The sequence below is a fragment of the Coturnix japonica genome, chromosome 15, assembly GCF_001577835.2.
Source record: "Coturnix japonica isolate 7356 chromosome 15, Coturnix japonica 2.1, whole genome shotgun sequence".
NCBI lineage: Eukaryota > Metazoa > Chordata > Aves > Galliformes > Phasianidae > Coturnix > Coturnix japonica.
In genome coordinates this window covers 8,794,341-8,817,775 of record NC_029530.1, presented here as the reverse complement: position 1 = coordinate 8,817,775, position 23,435 = coordinate 8,794,341, and the positions used below count along the sequence as shown (strand labels likewise).

General features: G+C 54.5%; 5 protein-coding genes across 11 annotated transcripts in view; 3 read left to right on the top strand and 2 right to left on the bottom strand.

Moving 5' to 3' along the window:
* The window catches only part of MORC2 (MORC family CW-type zinc finger 2), a 30,973-nt gene extending 26,517 nt beyond the window's left edge, over positions 1-4,456 (top strand). For 4 of the 5 annotated variants that reach the window (XM_015878176.2, XM_015878180.2, XM_015878179.2 and 1 more), the window contains exons 21-26: positions 91-145; positions 627-768; positions 1,224-1,415; positions 1,512-1,605; positions 2,792-2,980; positions 3,474-4,456. In XM_015878176.2, the coding sequence (XP_015733662.1) occupies positions 91-145; positions 627-768; positions 1,224-1,415; positions 1,512-1,605; positions 2,792-2,980; positions 3,474-3,542 (741 nt within the window). In that variant the 3' untranslated portion in view covers positions 3,543-4,456. Of the gene's footprint in view, positions 1-90; positions 146-626; positions 769-1,223; positions 1,416-1,511; positions 1,606-1,999; positions 2,107-2,791; positions 2,981-3,473 lie in introns of all 5 variants that reach the window. The other variant, XR_001558550.2, reaches the window with a different exon arrangement.
* Positions 4,457-7,430: 2,974 nt separating this feature from the next.
* LOC107321260 (apelin receptor A-like) lies at positions 7,431-9,156 on the bottom strand. Its single transcript, XM_032447936.1, has one exon. The coding sequence runs from the start codon at positions 8,826-8,828 to the stop codon at positions 7,473-7,475; it is 1,356 nt and encodes a 451-aa protein (XP_032303827.1). The 5' UTR covers positions 8,829-9,156; the 3' UTR covers positions 7,431-7,472.
* Positions 9,157-11,042: 1,886 nt separating this feature from the next.
* On the top strand, positions 11,043-15,772 carry MAJIN (membrane anchored junction protein). Of its 3 annotated transcripts, XM_032447937.1 has the most exons (10): positions 11,607-11,808; positions 12,058-12,103; positions 12,335-12,410; positions 12,867-12,992; positions 13,196-13,227; positions 13,581-13,690; positions 14,052-14,106; positions 14,773-14,845; positions 14,929-15,073; positions 15,529-15,683. In XM_032447937.1, the coding sequence occupies exons 1-10, from the start codon at positions 11,708-11,710 to the stop codon at positions 15,569-15,571; spliced, it is 807 nt and encodes a 268-aa protein (XP_032303828.1). In that variant the 5' UTR covers positions 11,607-11,707; the 3' UTR covers positions 15,572-15,683. The 3 variants fall into 3 exon arrangements, with proteins under 3 accessions (XP_032303829.1, XP_032303828.1, XP_015733488.1); XM_032447938.1 differs by lacking the exons at positions 11,607-11,808; positions 14,052-14,106 and adding an exon at positions 11,043-11,170 and having other exon boundaries at positions 15,529-15,772; XM_015878002.2 differs by lacking the exon at positions 14,052-14,106 and having other exon boundaries at positions 15,529-15,772.
* A 44-nt stretch (positions 15,773-15,816) lies between these two features.
* On the top strand, positions 15,817-20,847 carry DDX54 (DEAD-box helicase 54). The gene is made up of 20 exons (XM_015877998.2): positions 15,817-15,946; positions 16,141-16,264; positions 16,343-16,413; positions 16,488-16,673; positions 16,753-16,802; positions 16,934-16,975; positions 17,090-17,185; positions 17,263-17,384; positions 17,606-17,667; positions 17,837-17,968; positions 18,103-18,313; positions 18,456-18,590; positions 18,751-18,972; positions 19,046-19,119; positions 19,300-19,506; positions 19,618-19,763; positions 19,834-19,947; positions 20,142-20,246; positions 20,366-20,469; positions 20,572-20,847. The coding sequence occupies exons 1-20, from the start codon at positions 15,875-15,877 to the stop codon at positions 20,790-20,792; spliced, it is 2,496 nt and encodes an 831-aa protein (XP_015733484.1). The 5' UTR covers positions 15,817-15,874; the 3' UTR covers positions 20,793-20,847.
* Positions 20,848-20,924: 77 nt separating this feature from the next.
* On the bottom strand, positions 20,925-23,433 carry CFAP73 (cilia and flagella associated protein 73). Its single transcript, XM_015878000.2, has 7 exons — positions 22,944-23,433; positions 22,578-22,683; positions 22,130-22,234; positions 21,853-22,053; positions 21,514-21,729; positions 21,277-21,435; positions 20,925-21,200 (listed from the first exon to the last, which is right to left on the bottom strand). The coding sequence occupies exons 1-7, from the start codon at positions 23,060-23,062 to the stop codon at positions 21,072-21,074; spliced, it is 1,035 nt and encodes a 344-aa protein (XP_015733486.1). The 5' UTR covers positions 23,063-23,433; the 3' UTR covers positions 20,925-21,071.
* Positions 23,434-23,435: the final 2 nt, after the last annotated feature.

Below are 23,435 nucleotides of genomic sequence, written 5' to 3'. Positions count from 1 at the left end.
CACACAAGGTTCTGCAGCAGGAGGTGTTTGTCAAGTGTTTGTTGTTTGTCTTGACAGCTGACATCTAATCTGACCTCGCTTTGCTCGTAGCTCACAGACAGCGCAGGGGAAGAAGATGTGGCAGAACTGAAGAAAGCTCAGAAAGGTGAGAAATGAAGTTATGATACAGTGAAATAGAGGTGGTTCAGAGCTGGGTTTGCTGATTAAAGGTGTCATTTCATTAATGAGCCTTCTAAAGAAGAGGGGCTGAGAGACCTGTAGCAAAGAGGCTGTTTCACCTTCTGACTGATTAATTCTACAGCTTGTTCCCAAGGTGCTGAATAGAAAGTGACCCTGTAGAAACCCATAGGAAGTTGTCTTAAACATGAGCCTGAACAGCATGGCACGCAGCCCAGGGTACAGCAGAAACACTGTCTGAGAGTGCCGTGCCATTTCTTTGTGTATTAACATTTCTTAGTAGAAGTTCAGCTCTGAGATAGTGATGTTGTTATGGATCATGTGCCATTTGAAGCAGCTGTCACAGTTTTAGGTCAGCTCCCAGTGCCTGACTTCTGTAAAGGTGAAGCAAAATGTGGCCTCCAGCATCTCAATATTTGCCAGCGTCTTTATTGTCTCCTTCCTTCCAGACAAAGGGCTGCACGTGGAGGTCCGTGTGAACAAGGAGTGGTTCACAGGCCGTGTCACAGCTGTGGAAATGGGCAAACATGCGGTACGCTGGAAGGTGAAGTTTGATTATGTTCCTACGGACACCACTCCAAGAGATCGCTGGTAACTATCTTCAGTGTTTTTGAGGCTTTTTGTGCTTTCAAGGAGATGGCTCTGGTTTACTTACATAGATACTGAAGACAGAAGTGTATTGCTGTCACGTCAGGGAGCGTGTGTGCACTCAGGACAGTCGAGCTGCTATGCAAAGAGTGAACACAACAAACTCAGTACAATCTACTCATCACTTGAACCTGATGCTCCAATGGAGGCAGCTGTTGTGTAATCTAGGGCTCTCAGTGGCAGATTTGTACAGATTCTGATGAAGCTGTTAAGTGTCCCTGGAGGTGTTCAGGGCCAGGTTGGATGGGGCCCTGGACAGCCTGGTATTAAATGGGGGGGTTGGAAATCCACAATCCTTGAAGTCCCTTTCAGCCCAGGCCATTCTGTGATTCTGTGTTTCAGGTATGACTGATGTTGATAAATATATCTGATTTTCTCTTTCTTTTTCCGCTTCTCAGGGTAGAGAAAGGCAGTGAGGATGTGAGACTGATGAAACCTCCCTCTCCAGAGTACCAGAGTCCAGACACACAGCAGGAAGAGGAGGTTGTTGTGGCTGAACCTTCTACCTCAGAATATGTTGGAATTGAACCAGACACTACAGGCCCCAGCAGTGGCCAAGAAACAGTAGACTTACTAGTCCAGATCCTTCGGTGAGTTCATCGTTTCCCTACGAGCTGCTGCAGCCTGATGGCTTCACTTTTTCAGACTCAAACTCCAGCTTGGTTTTGTTTTTCTTTCCTGCATAGGAATTGTTTGCGATACTTCTTGCCTCCAAATTTTCCTATTTCCAAGAAGGAATTGAGTTCCATGAGCTCGGAAGGGTTGCTGGCATTTCCCTTGGTGAGTTCAGTACATCCAGAAAATAAACTGGAGTTTGTTGGTTTTTTTCCCCCCCCCCATTCTTATGGCAAGTCTACATCCACAGGCCGCAGGGTTGTGCACCTCAAAAGCTTGTTTGTATCCTTAGCAGACTAGTGTAGCTGAGGGGGAAAGAGAGTTCATAACTGGTGCCTCAAGTCTTCTGTTATCATACATCTGCATAGGAAAGCTGTTGGCTGCTACTACCTGAAGTTCTTGTTAATTGCTGTTAAGTTTTTAACAAGAGAGGTCAGTTCTGAGATGGAACGTAGGCAAATCTGGTCCTTTACCCCCAACCTTTAAGTCCAACTTACAAAGAGACCATCTGAGAAATAAAAGGGAGCACGGAAGCCACAACCCCCTTGTGCTTCTCCAGATGACCAGGCTCACAGAGATGGAGCAGAATTTCAAGATTCACATCCCACCAGTGATTCGCCTTAAAGCTCTTGGTTGAGCAAGGAACAAATGGGATTCTGCGTGGGGGTCAGTATCCTGATTTCCTTGATCTATGTGCTAAAGCTGAAATCCTCTCCGAGTCCTTACCAGCAGAATAGCTGAAATGTGTTTACTATGAGTCAGTGCCGTGAGCTGCAGCGCTGTGCTGTGTTCAGGAAATACTTCATAAGCTTCGAGGGCTTTTTCTTCCATTGTAGTTCAAATGACTGGAAGGAGGCCCCCACAAAATAGCTCTGTGGGTTTCCTTCCCTAAACCAAAGGCACGTGGTCTCTAAACCATATCGGAAGTGGTGGGAGTAAACCAACAGGGATGAAGTCTTCTCTGCTTGAACATTCTGTCCTTCCTTTGGTGGCTGAGTCTGCAGCAACATCTTTGTGCTGGTGATGGAAAATGTGGAGGACCGATACTGGCTTCTCTGGCTTGTCTATTCTCTGACATCCTGCCAAACCACATTGTGCCTAATCCAAATTCAGTCCGCTTCTGTTGCATTTCTGGTCTTTGGGAGTGTGAAAACCCGTGTGATTTTTGTGCTTCATACTGTAGGCAGATGTAGGTATGTAAATGTGAGCATGGTGAGGAATGCAGCCAAGGAGCACAGAAGGGCTGTGTTACCTCGTGTTGTTCAGTCTTGCTGGTAGCTGCAACTACTGGGGTCTCTATGTTTAGTGCTTCTTTTAATGTGTCCTCTTTTGTTGTTTTTATGTTCCATAGAAAGACTATTTCAAACAGTACGAGATGGGTCTGCAGAACCTGTGCAATTCATATCAGACTCGTGCTGATGCCCGGGCCAAAGCCTGTGAAGAAAACCTGCGCAACACTGAGAGAAAGCTGAAGGAAACAGAGGAGAAACTGCAGAAGCTGAGGACTAACATTGTGGCTTTGCTGCAGAAAGTGCAGGAGGTGGGTGAACCACAGCACCGAGACCTTCATCAGACCGAGGTTGGTCCAGGCACTGGGTGTTGTAGCCCAGAACTGAGCTGTTCTTCAGCTCTTTCACCCAGAGGGTGGTGACGCACTGAAACATGTTGCCCAAGGAGGCTGTGGATGCCCCATCCCTGCAGGCATTCAAGGCCAGGCTGGATGTGGCTCTGGGCAGCCTGGGCTGCTAGCACACAGCAGGGGGTTGAATCAAGATAACCATTGTGGTCCTTTGCAACCCAGGCGTGTGATTCTGATGTTTTCTCAGTGCTTTCTCAATGTGGTGCCACTTGGGTCCAGACCAGCAGAAGCAGCTGTTTGCTGCTGTCACTGCACACCATCTGGTAGCCAGGATGCAAAGGGTGCTGCAGAAGATGCTGTGTTGCTGGACAAGGAGGGGTTTTGTTCTTTCCATCCTCACGCTGCTCTTCAAGATTCACTTTTTCACTGAGATTTCTTGTTGTTTTAATTTCAGGACATTGATATTAATACAGATGATGAACTGGATGCTTATATCGAGGACTTGATCACAAAAGGAGACTGAATATCCCCATGACACATCCTCAGCAGACGCAGAATTGCTGGCTGCGTCAATGGAGATGTGGATTCCTGCAGTGGAAGACTACAGCAGCAGATGAGAGAACGGCACTGCCACTGTTTTGACGTACAAGTTGTTGTGACTGAAAAAGGCATTTATGCTTTGGGCAGGAATGTTTTTAACATTCTAGATCTTTGAATTTCTTTCTTCCTTTTGTCTATAAATATTTATTTTTAAAATAAATGGGAACTGTGCCTGGTATGAAGGGAGGGTTGATGTGTGGTTTTAGCAAAGTAATAAAGTGCGGGTCCCCTTTTTGCATCTGAGGTATACGTTAAACCTGGAAGACCAGAATGTCCAGCTTAGCAAGTTATCTCATAAGAATCTGACAGGAAGTTAAAACTGGGTCTTAATCAATGCGAGAGGAGGCCAGGACTTGAGACTTCTCTTAGTGTGGAGAAAAACAGTTAAGAGACCTGAGCTACAGAGTATAGAGATCCAAACAGCCTGTGCGAGCACAAGGGGGATGAAATTGTGAGGGTTCTCAAAGCTGAGCGTGGGGGTAGGGATGGGCATTTGCCTGTGCAGTTGCTGAGTGTGGGGTCTGTGTAAGCAGGTGGAGTGTCGTGGTGCTGACAGTACAGAGGATGAGGATCCTTTAAAGAGAGTCTGGCTGTTGGTGGGGATTGCAGTAAATTGTGATGATCAGAGGAAGAAAGCTGGAGTTCATGATCTTTCCTAGCAGTTATTATAGCACATTATTGCTGCTGTTTCTTTGGGACATCGTTGCAACAGCAGCAGAGCCCCTTGACCAGCTGAAAATAAAGTGACCCTGTGTTCTGTCCCGAGTCCCTCAGGTTTGTGTTGCTTTGATCCTCTTGCTGTTCCAGGTAATTTTAATTAAAGTACTGGAACTTGGAGTCCTGAACTGCTCATTTTTGTCCGGCCCTCAGGTCAGCAGCAAGGATGTTGCCTTTCCCCTCTTGCTCCAAACTGGAGGCTGCAGTGCAGCTCCTTGCTGACCACTTCTTGCACAGACAACATGGGTTGAGTCCATTGGGCAGCTGTCTGCTCAGCTCTGCTCAGACAAGGTGAGCAAAACTCGATGCTCAGAAACCTTTACAGCCTGACTGCTCAATGAGTCACAGCGTGACCAAGACTTGCTCACCTCCAGGAGCACCAAATGAACTGCACCGCTGCTGTTCCTTTGTAGGCTGGATGTGTGGTAGATGTTGCAGGAGGGGAAAACCAGTTCAAAGTGAACATCTGTTACCAGACAGCTCCGAGTTCTGCATACCACAGGAAAAACAGAAAAGAGGGAAGATTGGTTCATTTCCCTGCATTTCAGGTCCTTGTGACAGCATGCAGGTTGGGGCTGGTTGCTTTTGTTCAGGTTGAGGATCCTCATGTGCATGATGAAGGTATGAAGCTTCCTTCCATAAATGCAGGAGCAAACTCCACCACCTTCTCAAGCTCTTTACGTGCGTTGGAGGTATGTGAATGGGGATTGCACAGTGCTGCTCAGATGGGCAGAAAAATGAGGCAGGAAAATAAATGCTTCAACTTTTGGGTCTTGCTGTGGTGATTGTTCCAGGATAACTTTGCCTCAGTCTCAAGAGGAAAGAAGGAAGAGCTGAAGGCAGCATCTGAGGGAGCTCCTGTCTAAAGGCAGCCCCGTGTTGATGGTGTTTTGTGTGTCTTCAGAGCCCACGTGAGTGCCAGGAGGGTCTTTGCACAAGTCCTGTTCCAGTAGTAGCACAAAACCAGCATCAGCTGCCTCTTTCTATTCAGCAGCATTGTGCTGAATTGTGATTCCTATCTTAATGTTCACCCAGTGCATGTTGTAGTGTGGAACAAGGCTGAAGCTTGTAGCAACTGGTCCCTCTGTGAGTGAAGGACGTGCTCCTGTGCCTGCAGCTATCTTTAATTCCCTCATTTGTGGCCTCAGGGTCCTGAGATGTACCTCATGCTTGACCAGTGCCTTCAGGTCAGGGGCATTAAGACCCTTCTGAGGCCAGTGTTGTGACCAAGCCCTCAGAGCAAAGCATCTGCTGTGCTGGTACCCAAGGAGCAGGCTTAGGCTGCTTGTGGACATGGCTCCAAGGCTGCAGCTGAGGCTGGTTGGGGCAGCAGTGCTGTGCAGGTCTGGACTGCTCAGCCCCCCTGGGCTGCTCTGTGGGGCTGAGGGAACCTGCAGCCCAGCTGCCATGGGGGCTCATGAAGTGCTGCATTGTCTGCACAGGGGCTGTGGGCGCCTGGGAACGTGGGCGCGTGCAGAGGGGCCAGCCTTGTGCTGCCAGGTCTCCAGGGCAACACCTCGGGGCAGCGGAGGAATCCCCAGCCCTGCAGGGCAGCCCCAGCCCGACCCTGGCTTTGTGGGCTCTGTGCTGTTTGTTTGGAGACAAGAGGATGAGGCCTTCCTTTTCCTGCCAGCTGCCTGGAAGCGGCTCTGCCGACATGAAAAGCTCCACTGCTGTCTGCCCTGCAGGAGAGAAGGGACCCACTGAGTGCTGCACTGAGCCTCGTGCCAAGGCACCGCGAGGGGCACAGTGAGCCCTTGTCCCTGTGCCAAGAGCAGCTGACAGCTTCCCATCACTGCCACAAGCTCCTGGCAGCAGCAGCAGCATCCTCAGCCCCACAGTGGCACAGGGCAACCTGAGCCTGGCCCAGCTGCAGGAGCTGTTGTGCCACAGCTGCTCATCCTGAGGCCCACTACAGCCCTAGGGTGGGCCCTGGCTGTGGGGACCCCTTGGAGTTCTATATGCCCTTGTGCTGTAGGGCTGCGTTGTCCTTTGGTTCTTGGCCATTACCTCCTCCCCTCTCCCCAGCTCTGCTGGCCTTGTGTGAGCCACTGTCCCACCATATCTGAGCCAGGGGACAAGCAGAGGGTGGCCCAACAGCATGGCCAGGGTCAGTATGCCACCACCAAACCCATCCCAAAGCTCTGCATCTGTCCAGACCTCTGCAATGAGAGCAGATCTGGAAGCTGGAGGCAGTGCCCAGCTCCTGGCCCTGGCCCAGCATCAGCTTTTCCTCCATGGGCATTTAGGAGCGCAGACACACTCACACACATCTCCCAGGTATGAAGCAGGGAAGGACCCCAAGCTGTTTCAGCTCCTTCTCCCAACACAGGGGTTGGCACCCTGGGGCAGCAGGGAAGGGTCCACTCAGCCCAGAGCAGAGCTACGGTTTGGGAAGAGCCTGCAGGACACAAACTTGGGGCTGGCAGATGCTTTCCATGCTGGGATGCCTTCCCTCCCCTCAGCCCTCCATCCCAGTGCACACACTGCCCACAGCAGGGCCAGCTCCATCACCTCCCCCTCTGCCTGGGGTCTGCCATCCCGCCCCTCATGCCCACGGCTGCAGGGATGTGCATCTGGTCTGGTTGGAGCTCACAACCCAGGGCACAGCAGCCTCTTGCAGAGGCTGAACGGGTGGCAGGAAAGCAGGATGGAGCTGGAGATGTGACCTGCTCAGGTGGAGCTACATGAGCAAGGTGAGGAGCTGCAGGAGGGCTCCAGGTGACCGCACAGGGCTGGGCTCAGCACGCTGTGGCCGCAGCCTTGGATGTGGGTGCTGGGACAGGGTAATAACCGCACTGGATCTGCAGAGCTGGGGCTCGAAGTAGCGCCCACCCATCCACGGACGAACGGAGCAGCCCTTGGACCGCCAGCACCCACCCGGCCCCAGGACGAGGCTGCCCCGTACCAGCAGGATGGGGTAACCCCCCTGCGGCTCTCCAGGAGCGCAGCCTCAGCCCAGCCCCGCGCTCACATGGGTGCAGGGCTCACTCCTGACTCTCCGAACCCACCGGGTTCACGCGACCCGAGTAAAACGCACCCGGGGCGGAGCCGCGTGGGCTCCGGCCGCGATGGGACGAAGAAGGGAGCGAGCTCCGAGGGCGGCACGGCCGTTTATTGTGAGGAAGGGGCGCCGCTACACCTTGGTGCCCCCCGAGGAGGGCAGCTCGGAGCGCTGCGTCGGGGCGCTCAGCGTGGAGGAGGCGGCGGGGGGCGGTCGGGATCCGCGCAGCCCCAGCAGCGCCCGGCACTGAGCGCGGAACCGGCCGTCGAGGAAGGCGTAGAGGAAGGGGTTGAGGCAGCTGTTGATGTAGGCGATGCCGGTGCAGTAGGGATGCAGGCGGGAGATGAGGCCGAGCAGCGCGCACGGCAGCTCCAGCAGCCCGGCCGCGGCCAGCACGAAGAGGCTCTTGAGCAGGTGGAAGGGCAGCCAGCAGCCGGCGAACACCCCGACCAGCGCCGCGATCAGCCGCAGCAGCCGCCTCCGGGCCGCCGCTTCTGCTCGTCGGGGCCGCAGGTGGCGTCGGACGGCGCTGCCGACGCAGCAGTAGCACACGGCCATGAGCAGCAGCGGAGCGGCGAAGCCCAGCGCGGTGGTCCCGAGGCTCAGCGCCGCCGCCGCCCGCTCCGCCCCGCCGCCCTCCCCCCCCAGCCGCAGGTCGCACAACGTGCGGTTCCGCGCGTCCCTCCGCGCCTCGCGGAGCAGCAGAGCGGGCAGAGCCGCCGCCGCCGCCGCCGCCCAGAGCGCGGCCAAAGGACCCAGAGCCGCGGGGCGGCGGACACGGGCGGAGGCGGCGCGGGGCGGCGGGGGGGCGGCGCGGAGCACGGCGCGGTACCGCTCTGCGCTGAGCCCGCCCAGGCAGAAGGCGGAGGCGAACATGTTGAGCAGCACCAGGTAACTGCTGAGCTTGCACAGCGCGGCGCCAAACGGCCAGTGGAAGCGCAGCGCCGTGTAGGCGGCCCACAGCGGCAGCGTGACCACGAAGGTGAGGTCAGCCAGCGCCAGGTTGCCGATGTAGGCGTCGGCCGAGCGCCGCTTGGATCGGGGACCCCGCCACACCGTCAGCAGCACCAGCGCGTTGCCAGCCAGCCCCAGCACGAAGACCAGAGCGTACAGAGCGGGCAGCAAAGCGAACGACGCCTCCCAGTCCGCCTGCCAGGAGCACGCCGTCCCGTTGCCCTCCTCCTCCTCCGCCTCCCCGTAGTAATAATCCGCCTCCGCGTAGTCCATCGCCCCCTCCCCGCGCCCCGCGGCGATGCCCCTTAATAAGGAGACACCGAGCACCGCCCCGAGGAGGCGGAGAGCGGCGGGGGCGGCTCCGGGGGGCGACGGAGGGGGTGAGGGTAAAGGGTAACCACAGTGCGGCCACGAGGGATGTGGGGGATGAACCGGGGATGCGGGAGTGGGGTTTGTGTGGGTGGGAACGTGAGAGGGACGGGATACGGGTAGGGATGCAACAGGGATGCGGTAGGGATGCAGTGAGGATGCCATAGGGAAGTAGCAAGGATGCAGTAAGGATACAGACAAGGAAGCAGCAGGGATGCAGGAGGGGATACAGATAGGGATGCAAAAGGGATGCAGTAAGGAAGCAGCGAAGATGCAGTGGGGATGCAATAAGGATGCAGTAAGGATATGGGCAGGGATGCAGGAGGGAATACAGATAGGGATGCAAAAGGGATGCAGCAGGGAAGTGGCAGAGATGCAGTGGGGATGCAATAAGGATGCAGTAAGGATACAGGCAGGGAAGCAGCAGGGATGCAGTAGGGAAGCAGCAGGGATGCAGGCAGGGATGCAGTAAAGATGCAACAGGGATGCAGTAGTGCAAAAGCTCCCTGCTGAGCACACTGTGGTACAGCTGATGGGCACAGTGGCATCCCACTCTACCTCACACCTGCGGTGCTATTGCTGGTGTGGCCATGCCAGAGGTGAGCAGGACCTGCAGGTGTCAGGGAAGAAGGCAAAGCAATCCCCACAGCATCCTGGCCAAGGTGTCCGGAAGCAAATCCTCTGTCACCGGGTCTGGTTTCATGCAGATCACCCTGTTTTATCTTTTTTTTTTCCCATCTCTCAGACAAGAACACCCTTGTTTTGAAGGGACCCTCACAGAAGCTGCTTCCCCTGTGTGCGTCCCGGGGTGGCACCCAGCCAGCAGCAGTGCTGCCAGCAGTGGGGTGTGGGGCTGCTGCACACAGCAGAGGATCTTCCCTTGCTGGGATGGAGCAGGTTCCCATTCCTGCTCCCCAGTGTAGCTGATGCCCCTGTGCTGCAGTGGAGCTGGCCCTGATGCAGTGCTCCAATGACCTGCACTGGCCACATCTGTTGTCCTTTTCCCATAAGGGCTGCTCTGGGCTTTGGCACCATCTTTTCTGGGACATCTTTAACCATCACCACTATGCAAAGATGGAAATGTCTTTGTCCAACATTGCCAGGAGCAGCTGGGGGAGCTATTTCTGCCTTGGGGACAGGGGAGGCTCAGGGTTTTGGGGGCTGCCCTGCCTTCTTTGCAGGGATTGGGGAGGGCTGGGCTGGCTGGTTCTTGGCCAGGGATGCAAAAGAATCATATATCATATCATATCATATCATATCATATCATATATCATATATATCATATCATAATTTCACACCCTTTGGCACAGGGTCTCCAGCAAACTGAACAGCCATCCAGGACAGCAATATCCTGCTTGTCCCAATCCTCTGGCATTTTACTTTAAGGTCCAGTGCTGTGACCAGTGCAGTGCCCTCAGCCCAACAGATCACACACAGTGAGCACATCTTTCCTCCTGCTGGCCCACATTTCAGCATCAGGGCTCCTTGTTGTTCATGCAGAGGATTGTAGCTTCCCAATGTGGCTTCTGCAGACCCCTACATCACATCTGCCTGTATTCTCCATCTCTATTCTGAAAGTATCCTCCATTTTCTCTGTCTGTTTGTGCTGCGCTGAGGCTCCAGCTGGTGCAGCGGGGAGGGCTGTGTCCCTGGCACTTGCAGAAGCATTCACAGGAGGTGCCACTTCCCGTCTGTCTCCCCACTGATTTCATCTGTCGCTTCTTTCTTCCAGCAGCAGCTGCACCTCCGCTGAACTTATAGAGGCTCTTCAGTCCTTCCTTTTCCCTGAGATCATTGCTCTGCAACAGACAGAAGACGAACGAGCAGCTTTTCTCATATCCCTGAATTTGCACCTGGGCTGTTTTTCCAGGGCTCTGATGCACACAGCCTCATCTGCCTACCCAGCAGTATCTCAGTCTCACACACTCCCGGCCCTTAGGGCACAGCAGCTTTGCCACCCACTTACAAGAGAGAACGGTTCTGTTGGGAAACAGGAGGAGAAGGAGCCCTGGGCTGAGCTGAAGCCCTGCAGATCCAGCCAGGGCAGAGCCAGGGGCAGCAGACAGCCCTGTTGCATCGCTGGTGGGCAAAGCAGAGGGAACCTGTTCCTTTCCCAGGGCAGATGCAGTTAAGGGGGACAAGTTTGTCCGCTTCATAAACAAATGTACAGGAGGCCAGTTAAAACCTGGGGGCATTTCCCTGCAAAGCTAATGAGGCTGGTTTGCAAATCAGGGGAGCAAAAGGAAAATGCTGTTAATGTTGTTCTTGGGTTGTAAGCCAGCAATTGCCTGCAGGTGTGAGGCTTTCTTAACCACATAGAAAAAAGGAGAAGGCAGCGCTGAGAGTTTCCCACATCCCCAGGGTTCAAAGGGAAAACACAGCGGGTATTGCCTTACCTCCCTACTAAATGGGGTGGTATTGCCTTACCTCCTTACTAAATGGGGTGGTATTGCTCAGCTGTTTGAAGGCATTTGAAAGGACCAGCTCTCCATTTTGGCTCCCCACAGGTGGGGCTTCTCACAGGATGAGGGATGTGGGCAGATGGAATGGCATAGGGGGGGCTCTCACAGTGCTGCTGTGAGGAGTGGGATGCCAGTGTTCAGGGAGTGAGTGGATTCTGATGGTTTCAGTGCTCAGGGTTGCAGAAAGGGCAAGGGCACTGTGATTATTATGGCATATTTAGTGATATGAAAGCACGGATCTATGGATATTGATCCCGAATAGATTCCTTTGCATCTGTTTACGCATTGCCTTTGATTGTTGCTTTGTTATCAGACACTGGAGCTTTCTAGTTGTGTCTGTACAATGCAGGAGGCTGCCAAAAAGGCTCCAGGTCTTTTTTTTTCTCTCAAAAGACCCCAATGGTAACAACATGGGGTTGGTGCATTCCTGCGGCCTTCCCTCTGTGCCTGCAGGGCTGCAGGCCGCGGCCTAGGCCCAGCACCAGCCCTGCTCCCATCTGTGCCAGGCAGTGCTGTCAGAGCGGCCTGGTGAGGAGAGAGCCACAGCCAGCCTTCTTCCTTTGGAAGTGATTAAAAAGAAAGATGCCATTGAAACCATTTGCGTACCCACTGCCTGAAACCAGGTTCCTTCATGCAGGAGGAATTGTGTATAAGTTTAAAATCCGCTATGGCAACTTGCAGAGGTGAGGAACTGAGGACTTTGATAGGCCGCCTCTCAGTTTCTAGAAGGTGTGGTAACGGCAGGCCTGAGAAATGGGAGGGGTGCTCTTAAATATTAATAAAAATGAGCAGAGCCAGAGGATCTGTGAGCACCATTCTGAGAAATGTGCCCTGTTTGTGATGTTCTGTTGCCATTTAAACTCTGTCAGAGAATGTCATTTCCCCCCTTCCCTTCCCCAGGTGGGACTAATTCTTTCTATCTGTTTTCACAGTGCTCCTGAACTCAACAACACTGAAATTGCTGTCAAGGAGTTTGAGGTAGGATATGAAGCCATTTCAGTCGGTATCTTTCTGTAGTGCAGCTCAGGTGATATGAAGGGAGTGGGGAGAAGGAAAAGCAAAGCTGTATGTATGTATCCAGAATATCCTTTCCAACAACTCATCCAAACTGTAAAGTTATTTTATTTCAAAGCCTGAACAAACTCTGAGCTCCAGTAGAGCTGTGGATATGTTGTCAGTATTATTCCCTCACTTTTTTGGTTTTTCCAGGAAGCAATTCGAGTCATCCTTGGAAATCTTGATGATTTACATCCATTTTCTACAGACCACTTTACCATCTTTCCATGTATCCTTTCCTGCTCATGAAAGAAAAGATTCCTTGAGTTGTAAATGTTGCAGGGTTGCTTCACTCAGCATCCATGTTCAGTACTGTGCAGATCTTTAGCTACTTTGAGCTTAACAATTTGATGTTACCTGAGGACCCACCTCAGCCATTGCCTTCATCAAAGAATTGATTTCAAATGAGTCTTTTGCAGTGTTTTTAGACCAGTGACTCCAAGTTCCAAGTGAGATTTAGACAGAGAAAACCACAGAAGCGACCTTAAAGATCATCTATTTCCAGAAATGAAAGCACATATACTGAGTCATAGTAAGCCCACCAAACACAATGGCAAGCACGGCTTGTGCACTGCTTTAGAACATTAATGAAATGAGAAATGTTCCTTACAGACTCAGCATCTTTGTGCCACTGGTAGAGAAGGCAACGTAGTGCTTTGTTTATAAGTCTTAACATTGCTCTCAGATTTAAGCAAATGGGAAAGAGTATCAGAAATGAGATTCGAACACAAGAATGTCGATCTCGTGCCTTATCCCTACATTTGCACCATGTATCTAGAGCTCAACTCATTCCAGCAAAGCCTGTCTTTGGGTAAGTCTGCCTGGTTATGTTTGGGTCATTTCCTGAACAAAGAAGTGTTTTTCAGTAGCTTTTCAGTTTCAGTGCACTGTGTGTAAGTTCAGCAGGCTGTCCTGTTCTCAGGAAGTAAGGCACAAAGCAGATATGTATTTATAAGTTGGTTGGAGAAACTCCAGTGTAAACCATCACCAAGCTTTGTCATCCTTCTGTTACAGGTAAAGAAGTAAACAGTGACACTTCTGAGCCTGTAAGTTGCATGTGTGTGTTCTGCGTTACAGTCCAGTCTGAAGCAGCAGAGTACACAGAGATATTCCAGGCTGCAGCCCAAACTGCTGCAAGATGGGAAATGCTCAAGTTTTATATTTACTGCTAATTGGAAATGATAAATTGGCACTACTGGTGCGGTTCTTGGGTTGGCTTCTCTCTGGTTCATCTCTCTGAATATAAAAGCTAATATTTTACTCACAAGTCCTTTCTGTTTCCATTGTGTAAAGATGAATGACTGCACTAAATAGAAGCACACATTAATTCTGAATCTTGTTATTAAATAGAAAAGCCATAATCAAGTGTTGCCAATACAAACTTTGCAATGTTTTGAAGGTCAAGAGAAAAAGTGAAATACCAGAAACTACTGAGATGGAAGAAATGGTGAAGAGAAGAAGAACTGAAGGTCAAATGGAGACCTCATACCCAGTGTTGTGTATGGACAGGTCAGTCAACTACAAAACATTCTCCAAGGCCATACAGAAATATCTTTCCTATGCCACCGACCTTCTGTGCTCATCATTACTGTGTAGTCCTTTTCCCTGTTGTTCTCCCTTCTCTTTCACTGATGACACCTTTCCCACTCTTGGATTTCTTTCTGGGAATGTGTACACATTTTCTCTTCCTTCTCAATGAAACTTAGAACCCTGAGTACAAATATATGCTCAGGGTGTGTATTTTGTTGCCTGGAGGTACTAAAGACTTAAAAATAAAGTGCTTATAGTGCCCATAGACACGATTGCTTGACTGCTTCCTTTTGGTAAGTTCTCTGTAAACTCAGTTCTTATTTATTTCACTTCTTTTTAGCCCTGGAGCTGAGAGTGCTCACCGTGTAATTAAAGCAGAGCATAGATTTGACAAGGTAGGCTACAGGATATTCAGAAAGAAGCAACAGTATTTATTTAGACCTAGGTGCTTAAGATGGCAAGCATAAAATGCCTTCAGGTAGGTTCTCCCCTGAGAGTGACATCCCCGATTGCTGTTTATCACAATTAGCCAGGTAATGAGTTTTACAGAGAGACCACACAAGCCTTTCTGGTTCTTTAGCTAGGAACACCAAGGGTAAGCTTAACCTATTTGAGAGTGTCTTAAGAATGGCCTGCCTTTACTTCAAGCCTCCAGATGCCTTCTTCATATCAGACCCCACAGAGAGCCTGCAGTAGGTGCTGACTTTGATGTCAATACTTGGAACTCACCACAACTCTGCACAGATGGCCTTGTAGGCATCTACCTCTCCTCCTTAAAAAGCATAATGAGTTTTCTGACTATGTCATCAGTAGTGATATTAATGAGGGGGCTGTTCCAGAGGGATCAGAGGTGCTTCCTAAACCCTCTCCTCTCATAATGCCTTGTCAGGAAGGGAGGATTATTTCCTTCCCATCCTTCAGGCATCGTTTTGACAGCCAGCTGTCAAATCCAGCCTACACATCTTCCTTTAGATCTTGTCATTTAGTTCTTAAAGCAAGCAGGTCAACAGACCCCTCCCGTGAGATACAATTTCAAGTTTTTGGGCTGTGTTTTCTTTCAGAATTATGCCAAAGAAATTCAGTGTGAGCATAATCCATCATCCCTCAGCATGGGCTGCAAGCAAGAGAGTTTATGTAAGTAAGGAATTATTTCTTACAGGAGGAGTTTGAGGGAGGGTGTGAGTTTGTACTTCTCTTCTTGCTCCTGTTCCTTCCAGGGAGACCTGTGGGAAATAACATGGAACAAAGAGCAGAATCCAGCCAGCCTGAGGGTGGAACGCGGGTACTGCAACCAATGGACCAAATCACAGCCAAAGGAATTGAGGAGCCTAAACCAGGAGCTCTCTCAAAGCTCTGGAGAAGGTACCTGTGTTACAGCTGTAAGCAGCTCCTACTTAAAGCTGCCTTACAGCGCAGCTTTTGTTATCCCCCAGGGCCGCCTGTTCTCTTATCTCCTGCATTTTAAAGGAGAACCGTGTTTCTCACCCAGAGCTGGTGACACACTGGAGCAGGTTGCCCATGGAGGCTGTGGGTGCCCCATCCCTGCAGTCATTCAAGGCCTCATATCAGATACAGAGCGCCATCTACAGCCAGGCTGCTGCCAGACTCAACACCTCCCAGCCGAGCCTCACGGGGATCGAGCTTTACTCCCATTCAGGGGATCTTAAAAACCCTTTTCATTCAATCATAACATACGCCATTCCCCGGGTTATTCTGTGTTTCCTCCCCACGTTTCCATCTCACGCTGTGCCATCCCTTTCATCCCTCCCATCCTCACATCACCACCTTGTGCCTCACGCTCCGGTTTTGTTCCCTAGGCTGTTATCTCCGCTGCAGCACCTCTTCGGTGGGAAGCACTGAGCTGTGTAGAGACCAACCAGCTCCTACTGCAAACACCGCCTTGTGTTCTCTGTTTCCCCCCGCCTCGCAAATGCTTCGCGTTCAGTTTCCTATTTGCAAATACCCGCAGCGAAGGTGCTGCTTTACAAACAAGGAACTTCGCAGCCTTCATCTTTGCAGCTCCGCGTTTTGAGCCGCTGTTTACTCCTAATAAAACAAATAACCCGCTCGGGTCGCTCCTTATTCCGGCCGTGATGGGGACACGTGGATTCCGCCCTTTCCGCTCTCATACCCGGCGCTGTTTCCTGCTTCCGCCGCCCCGTCATGGCGCCGCCGGGTTCCCGCAAGCGGCGCGGACCGAGCGGAGCTGGGGAGAAGAACCGGGCAGCTCCAGCGGTACGAGGGTGTGGGGATGGGGGTTGAAGCCGTGGGTCCCTTCCCGTGTCCGCAGCACGGAGCCGGCCTGCCCGGTATCCAGCGCCGCGTCCCCACGTGCTGTTGGCTCCGTTATCCCCGGTCCCCCCGTACCCGTGTCCCAGCCGCCCCCGGTTCCCGTCCCCGCGTCCCTCACACACCGTCACCGTTTCCAGTTTCCCGTGCCCTCGCTGCCCTCATTCCCCACGGCTGAGGACGATGGTGCCGACGCGGCGGACACGGCGGCGATGGTGCGGGCACAGAACAAGAAGAAGAAATCCGGAGGCTTCCAGTCCATGGGTACGTGTGGGGTTGGGGTCACCCCCCCTGCAGGGCTCCTCATCACCCACATCCCCTCACTATTTCATGTCCCTGTAGGGCTGAGCTACCCCGTCTTCAAGGGTGTGATGAAGAAGGGCTATAAAGTGCCCACTCCCATCCAGAGGAAGGTGAGGCGCTGGCTGTGGGTGCTGTGCTGTGTCCCCCCATAACGGAGCACTGACAGCAGGGCTGCATCCCACAGACCATCCCGGTGATCCTGCGTGGCCGTGACGTGGTGGCGATGGCACGGACGGGCAGTGGGAAGACGGCCTGCTTCCTCCTGCCCATGTTCGAGCGGCTGAAGGCACCCAGCCCTTCTGGAGCACGCGCCCTTATCCTCTCACCCACGCGTGAGCTGGCCCTGCAGACCCTCAAGTTCACCAAGGAGGTACGGGGATGGGCAGGCACCATTTGGGGTTGGAATCCCAATGTGCTTTAGCCTCACTGTTTCCCTTCTCGCCCTGCAGCTGGGCAAGTTCACAGGCTTGAAGACCGCTCTTGTGCTGGGGGGAGACAAGTGAGTGCTATCCCTGCTGTCAGCAGGTCCCTGCCAGCCCCCACGTCCTTAAAACAGCCCCAAATCTGCCCAACCTTGGGGGGATATGGGCTGAGCCATCCCCTGCCATTGGGCTCTCTCCACTCTCACAGGATGGAGGATCAGTTTGCTGCGCTGCACGAGAACCCTGACATGTGAGTGTGGGCGCAGGGGAGGGGACTTGGTGGGAACATGGCCGGCAAGGTCAGATTTGGGATGATGTGGGGAGACTGGAAGCAGCTCGGTGTCACCATCTCTGCCCCTCACAGAATCATTGCCACCCCTGGGCGCCTGGTGCATGTAGCAGTGGAGATGAACCTGAAGCTGCACAGCGTGGAGTACGTGGTGTTCGACGAGGCTGACAGGTCAGTCAGTGCTTGGAGAAGGTGGTGATGGCAGCAGGGGGACTTTGGCTGCCACATCCCATGTGCTCTCCCTGCAGACTCTTTGAGATGGGCTTTGCAGAACAGCTCCAAGAGATCCTCGCTCGGCTGCCGGGTAGCCACCAGACTGTCCTCTTCTCAGCCACGCTGCCCAAACTGCTCGTTGAGTTTGCCCGTGCTGGTGAGAAGCGTGGGGTAGATGGGCTGGGATGGGACTGGCTCCAAGGCTTGGTGATCCTATACTGGTGGCAGTGATCCACTGGGGGGATTTCTCCCAGGCCTGCGGCTGTGATAGTCACGGGACTGGAGAAACAGAGCTGGGTTGGGGTTGGGCCAAGTAGATTTGCCCAGTATCTGGAGCTGGTCCCAGCACTGTGTCTCATATGCCGCCATGTCCCACAGGTCTCACTGAACCAATGCTGATACGTCTGGATGTGGAGTCAAAGCTGAGTGAGCAGCTCAAGGTGAGCTTTGTGCCTCTTCCTCCAGCATCAGGTGCCCCCGTGCCTACAAGTTACCCCGTGGTGGCTGGAGACTCATAAGGAGTGACCAGCGTGGAAGGGAGTGAGTGCTGTGAGGTGTCCCCAAGAGCCCAGCGGCCCAGAAGGGCTGAGCCCTGCCCTCCCTTTGCAGCTGGCTTTCTTCCACGTGCGTGGAGATGACAAACCAGCTGTGCTGCTCCACCTGCTCCGCAACGTGGTGAAGCCCCAGGATCAGACAGTTGTCTTTGTGGCTACAAAGCACCACACAGAGTATCTGAAGGAGGTCAGTGGCACCCAGGGTACCCAGTGTTTGGGGTCTGGGTGGGCACTTTGGGGACTCAGCACCCCGAGGACCCTTTCCATGGGCTGGAGGTCCATTTCCAAGTGGGTTCTGTGCTCTCTTCCTCCTGTCTGCAGCTACTCACGTCCCAGGGCATCTGCTGTACCCATATCTACAGCTCACTGGACCAGACTGCCCGCAAGATCAACATTGCCAAGTTTGCCCATGGCAAGTGCCAGGTGCTGCTGGTGACAGATGTGGCCGCCCGTGGGCTCGACATCCCCATGCTGGACAATGTCATCAACTACAGCTTCCCTGCCAAGTCCAAGCTGTTTGTGCACCGTGTTGGTAGGTGTCACCTCAGGGTGATGGGGTCAGGGTGTAAGTGGGCTGACCCTTGGGGTCCTGGAGTACCAGCAGGTCCCTGTCCCAGGTCAGGGGCTGGTGCTGGCTCTGGTTTCCCACCCTCCCCCCCTCCACACCCTTCCAGGTCGTGTGGCCCGGGCTGGCCGCAGTGGCACTGCCTACTCTCTGGTGGCTCCTGATGAGATGCCCTACATCTTTGACCTCCATCTCTTCCTGGGGCGCCCACTCATCCTTGCTGGTGCCCAGGAGATGCCTGCAGGTGAGGGGGACCCAAATGTGTAGAGGTGGCTGCACATCCTTTGTGGTTTATCCATGGACTTTGTGGTCCTGCATCCAGCTTTTGTGCAGAAGGGTTTTGTACCCTCTTGCTCCCAGAGTGTGGGTTGCAGAGAGCTGATGTTCTGTCCCTGGTGCTGCAGATGCAGATGGGGTCCTGGGTCGCGTCCCGCAGAGCTTGGTGGATGATGAGGAGTGTCTGCTGCTGACAGACCACGAGGGCTCACTGGAGCTGCAGAGCCTGCGCCGTGTGGCTGACAATGCCCAGAAGCAGTACCTGCGCTCCCGGCCCAGCCCCTCACCCGAGTCCATCAAGAGGGTGAAGGAGATGGACACTTCTCAGCTGGGCATCCACCCACTCTTCAGTGAGTGCCTCAGTGCACTGTGGGACGGCATCCTTCTCCGTTATGGACAAACTGATCCATATTTGCTCCCCAGGTGCTCACTTTGAGGACACTGAATTGGAGAGGCTGAAGTTAGTGGACAGCATTAAAGCCTACAAGTCCAAGGCGGTGAGCTGGAGCCTGTGGATGGAAGGCAGAGGGAGGGGAGGGACTGGAAAAGAGGGAGGTCCCATAGAATCACAGAGGTTGGAAAATGCCTCTAAAGATCATGAAGCCCAACCATCCACCCATCCTCACGGTGCCCACTAAAGCATGCGCTCATGGGGTTTGTTGTGTCTCTGTGCACAGACCATCTTTGAGATCAACGCCACAGCCCACACGTTGGCCAGCAGCATCATGCGCTCCAAGCGGCGGCACGACCGTGCCCTCATCGAGAAGTTCCATCGTGGGCAGCAGGAGAAGCGGGCAGCAGCTCTCGAGGGACAGAGGCTGCACCCTGTCACCCCAGCCACCCCCAGGCCTGAGGAGGAGGAAGGAGAGGAGGAAAACCTCCAGGTAACAGGGCTGGGATGGGGCTGTGTCTTGGCTTTGGAGTGAGCATATGAACCTCCAGAAGAACCTGGCCTTGGGACGTGAGCCCCCAGCCCCTTGTTTGCCCCCTTCCAGGAGGTGTTCTCCACCATGGTGGGACGGAAGCGCAAGCGGAGCCGGGCTGCAGGAGATGGTGCCAGGAAAAAGCCACAGCCACCAGCACAGCGGGATGAGGACTTCTACATCCCATATCGGCCTAAGGACTTTGAGAGTGAGCGGGGGTGAGTTGGGAACACTCCCCCCACCCTCCTGCAGCAGCCTGGGCTGCTCTCATTGCCCCCCTCTGCACAGGTTGAGTGTTGGCGGTGAGGGCAGTGCCTTTGAGCAGCAGGCGGCTGGGGCTGTGCTGGATCTCATGGGCGATGAAAGCCACAACCTGAACAGGAGCAAACAGCTGCTGAAGTGGTGAGTGGGGTCTGAATGTGACAGGGAAGAGCTGGGCAAGGAGCAGAGCCCAGGGGGGTGTTTCTCTCCCATCGCATCCAGTGAGTCATGCTGCGTATTGGGCATTGTCAGGTAGAACTGGGATGCCCAGTGAGGAAGATGGAGGTGGTTTGTTGTTCAACAGTCTCCCACCCTCTTTGCTCCCTCTTTAAAAGGGACCGCAAGAAGAAGCGCTTTGTGGGACAGACGGGCCAGGAAGAGAAGAAGAAAGTGCGGACGGAGAGTGGGCACTACATCAGCAGCTCCTACAAGAACAACCTGTATCCTGCCCACGCGGTGCAGGGAGAGCGGGCTGTGGGGCTGCAGGGGAGGGAGGTGGGCGAAGGTGGGGAGGGGGTGAGTGATGTGAAGTGCTGTGCCTGCCCTTAACCTGCTGCAGCTATGAGAAGTGGAAGCAGAAAAACAAGGTTGATGAGCGAGACGAGGATGAAGACAACCAAGGAGGCCGGGAGCAGTACAGAGGGAAGCACAAACGTGGGCACGGTGAGTACCCCGACAAGCACCGGTCCCCATAGCACCCCCCTGCTACCTTTGGGACCTCCAAGCGTGGTTTTACATCCACCCATGGCCCTGTCTGTCCCACAGCCCCCCGGAAGGCCCCTGGCCAGGGCAAAGTGCGCTCGGAGCTGAAGACCAAGCAGCAGATCCTGAAGCAGCGCAAGGCAGCGGCCAAGCAGCGCTTCCTGCAGCGCGGGGGCATGAAGCGCCTGAGGGCACGGAACCGGCAGCGGATGCGGGAGCTGCAGCAGATGGCGTTTGGCCGCGTTGGGGCCACCAAGAAGGGAAAGCTCCGGAAAAAGATGTAGGAGGTGACCTGGCAAAGGACACATCAAATAGATACCTGCCTGGTTTTGTACCCTGCCTCCTCTCTTGCATCTCGTGCCTTGGGGTAATTCCTCCCTTAGGTGCAATTCTAAAAGAACCCAGTGCTCCGGGGCTGCAGCTGTGCTATGTTTTAATGGGAAAAGGCTTTATCAGTACCAACGGCCTGAAGATGAGCAGCTGCTCTACTGTTGTCTGTCCCGGTGCCTTGCAGGAGGCCACTTGAGGAGTGATTTCCATGCTCTGCTGTATCCTAAGTCCATCTATTCCTGGCTGGGAGGCGCTGTGACAGCCCTGTGATGCCATGGCTGTGTGGTGGTGGTGGCAGGCACATGAGGACACAGCCCCAGCTCGGCACAGATGGCAGCCAGGTCCTGCATGCAGAGCAGCAGCTGGGGACACGGGGACCTCTGTGTCACAGTGGAATCCATATCCCTCCCAGCCCCATGGCTGCTAAACAGCACTCACCACGTCCAGCTGTGCCTCTGTGTCCTCCAGGGCTACATCCTTGGGGACCTGCAGCCTCGTGGTGGCGAGCTGGAAGAGGCTCAGCACTGCCATCCGGATCTGCCCCAGCAGCAGCATCTTCTGGGCTGCCTCACTCTGCAGCTGAGCCCAGCGGGACTCCTGGGGGCAGGGAACAGCTCAGGGCTGCGGGTGGTCCCATCCCACAGCCCTTTGCCATAGGGGTCCTGCAGCTTTTACCCCCTTCAGCACATCACTGCGGGCGGCTTCCAGGCGCGCACGGAGCCGGAGCATCTCCTCCTTGCTGCTGCTGAGCTCGTTGTCAGCCTCCTTGCAGCACTGCTGGAGCTGAGCCCTGCCCTGGGCCACTGCCACACGTCCAGCCTCCACCTGCTGCAGCAGCACTGCCCGCACCTCTGCCAGTGCCCCGAAATGTGCCAGCATGGATGGCACGTCCTGAAATGGGCCAGCATGAAATGGGCCAGCGTGGATGGCACGTCCTGAAACTGGGCCGCAGTGTTGGGATGAACAGGACGCGGCCAGGCCCTTTGGGACAGGAGCCCTCCCCCTCCCCCTCACCTGCCCTGTGGCTGCCTGCACATCCTGCAAGAAGGCACCAAAGACATGGAGGCTCCGCAGGCGCCGTCCCAGTTGCTCCCTGTGCTGCTGCAGCCTCTCCAGCTCCTGCTGCAGCCGTGAGGCCTCAGCTCTGTGCTGTGCCGCCCGCACCCGCTCCTCAGCTGCCCGCTGCTGTGCCCGCTGTCGCCTCGCTGACATGGCCTGCAGCACGGGGAGAGGCCATTGGTGGGATGGCAGAGGGCCGTGGCCATAAGCCTGGCCCCGAACCCGCTCACACCTTGAGGAAGGCGTTGAACTTGATGGTGTCATCACGGAGCTGCTCTTCCCGCTGGCCCAGCTGCTGCCGGCGCTGTGCCAGGCGCTCCATCCGCTGCTGGAAGTGCTGAGGGCAGCAGGGACACTGAATCACGGGGGTCAAGGGGGACCCTCTAGAAATCCCCCATCCCAGCCCCTCTGCAGGTTCCCTACAGTGGTTACACAGGGATGCTGTCCAGCTGGGATGTGAGCACCTCCAGAGCAGGACCCTCCACCACCTCTCTGGGCTCTGACCTGAATCATCCCCATGTTATTCCTCCCCAGACTCTACACTCGCCCTTGTTGACCTTCTTAAGGTTCCTCTCCCCACCACAACCCACTGTGACCCCAAAGGAAATCTGTGGTTTCAGTCCCACTTTGGATGGAAAACAAGCACACATGGGGGGCACGTGTTGTGCTGGGGGCTGTACCTCCCGCTGGGCCTGCAGGGCTCGTTCCACCTCCACCACCTCCCTCCTTTTCAGCAGCAGGCGCCTGGAGGGCAGCAGAGATGCTGAGTCCCACGTTGGCACCGTCCTGTGACACACACACACACACACCATCACATCCAGCAGCACTGCCAGGACACCCAGCCCCAACAGAACCCCCCCAAAGTGCCTGCCCAGGCTCAGCCATGAGGTGTGCATGTTACCCAAGTTACCCCAGCTGGGCTAGGTGCTGCCTGCTGGGCTGGGGACGCCTCCGAGCCTTCCGCCCACCCCAAGATCAGCTGCACAAACATCCCCTTGGGGAGCACTGCACAATGGCAGCCCACATGAGGAAGCAGGGGCACTCACTGGAGCCGCAGCTTGTCCTGGAACACCCTGCTCAGATGCTCCTCCAGACCCAGGGATGTCTTTGGGGCCTCATCTGGAGCCCGTGCAGCACGGGGAGGAGCTGGACGTGGTGCAGCCATTGCAGGGCAGCCGGTGTTGCTGGCACACAATGTTGTTGCCAGGGGCAGCCAGAGGCTCCCGCAGAGGTTTCCTTCCCACAGCCCTGAGCGTCACCCACAAGGCTGGGAGGACACACGTGTGGCCAAGGAGGGCTCTGACAGGGAACCCAGGCTGCAGTGTGACTTGTCATTGCTGGGGCCTGACCTGGGAGCACCATTGGGCAGGAGACAGTGGGGTACCAGTGCACATACACAACTGCTCCCTTCCCCACCTCACCTTCAGTCCCCCTTCGTTCCCCCAAGTGCACTCAGATTCCCTCCATTCCCTGTGTGTCTGCTCACATCCTTCCATCCACCCCTGCAGACCTTTATCTATCCCTCAATCCCCTCCTGT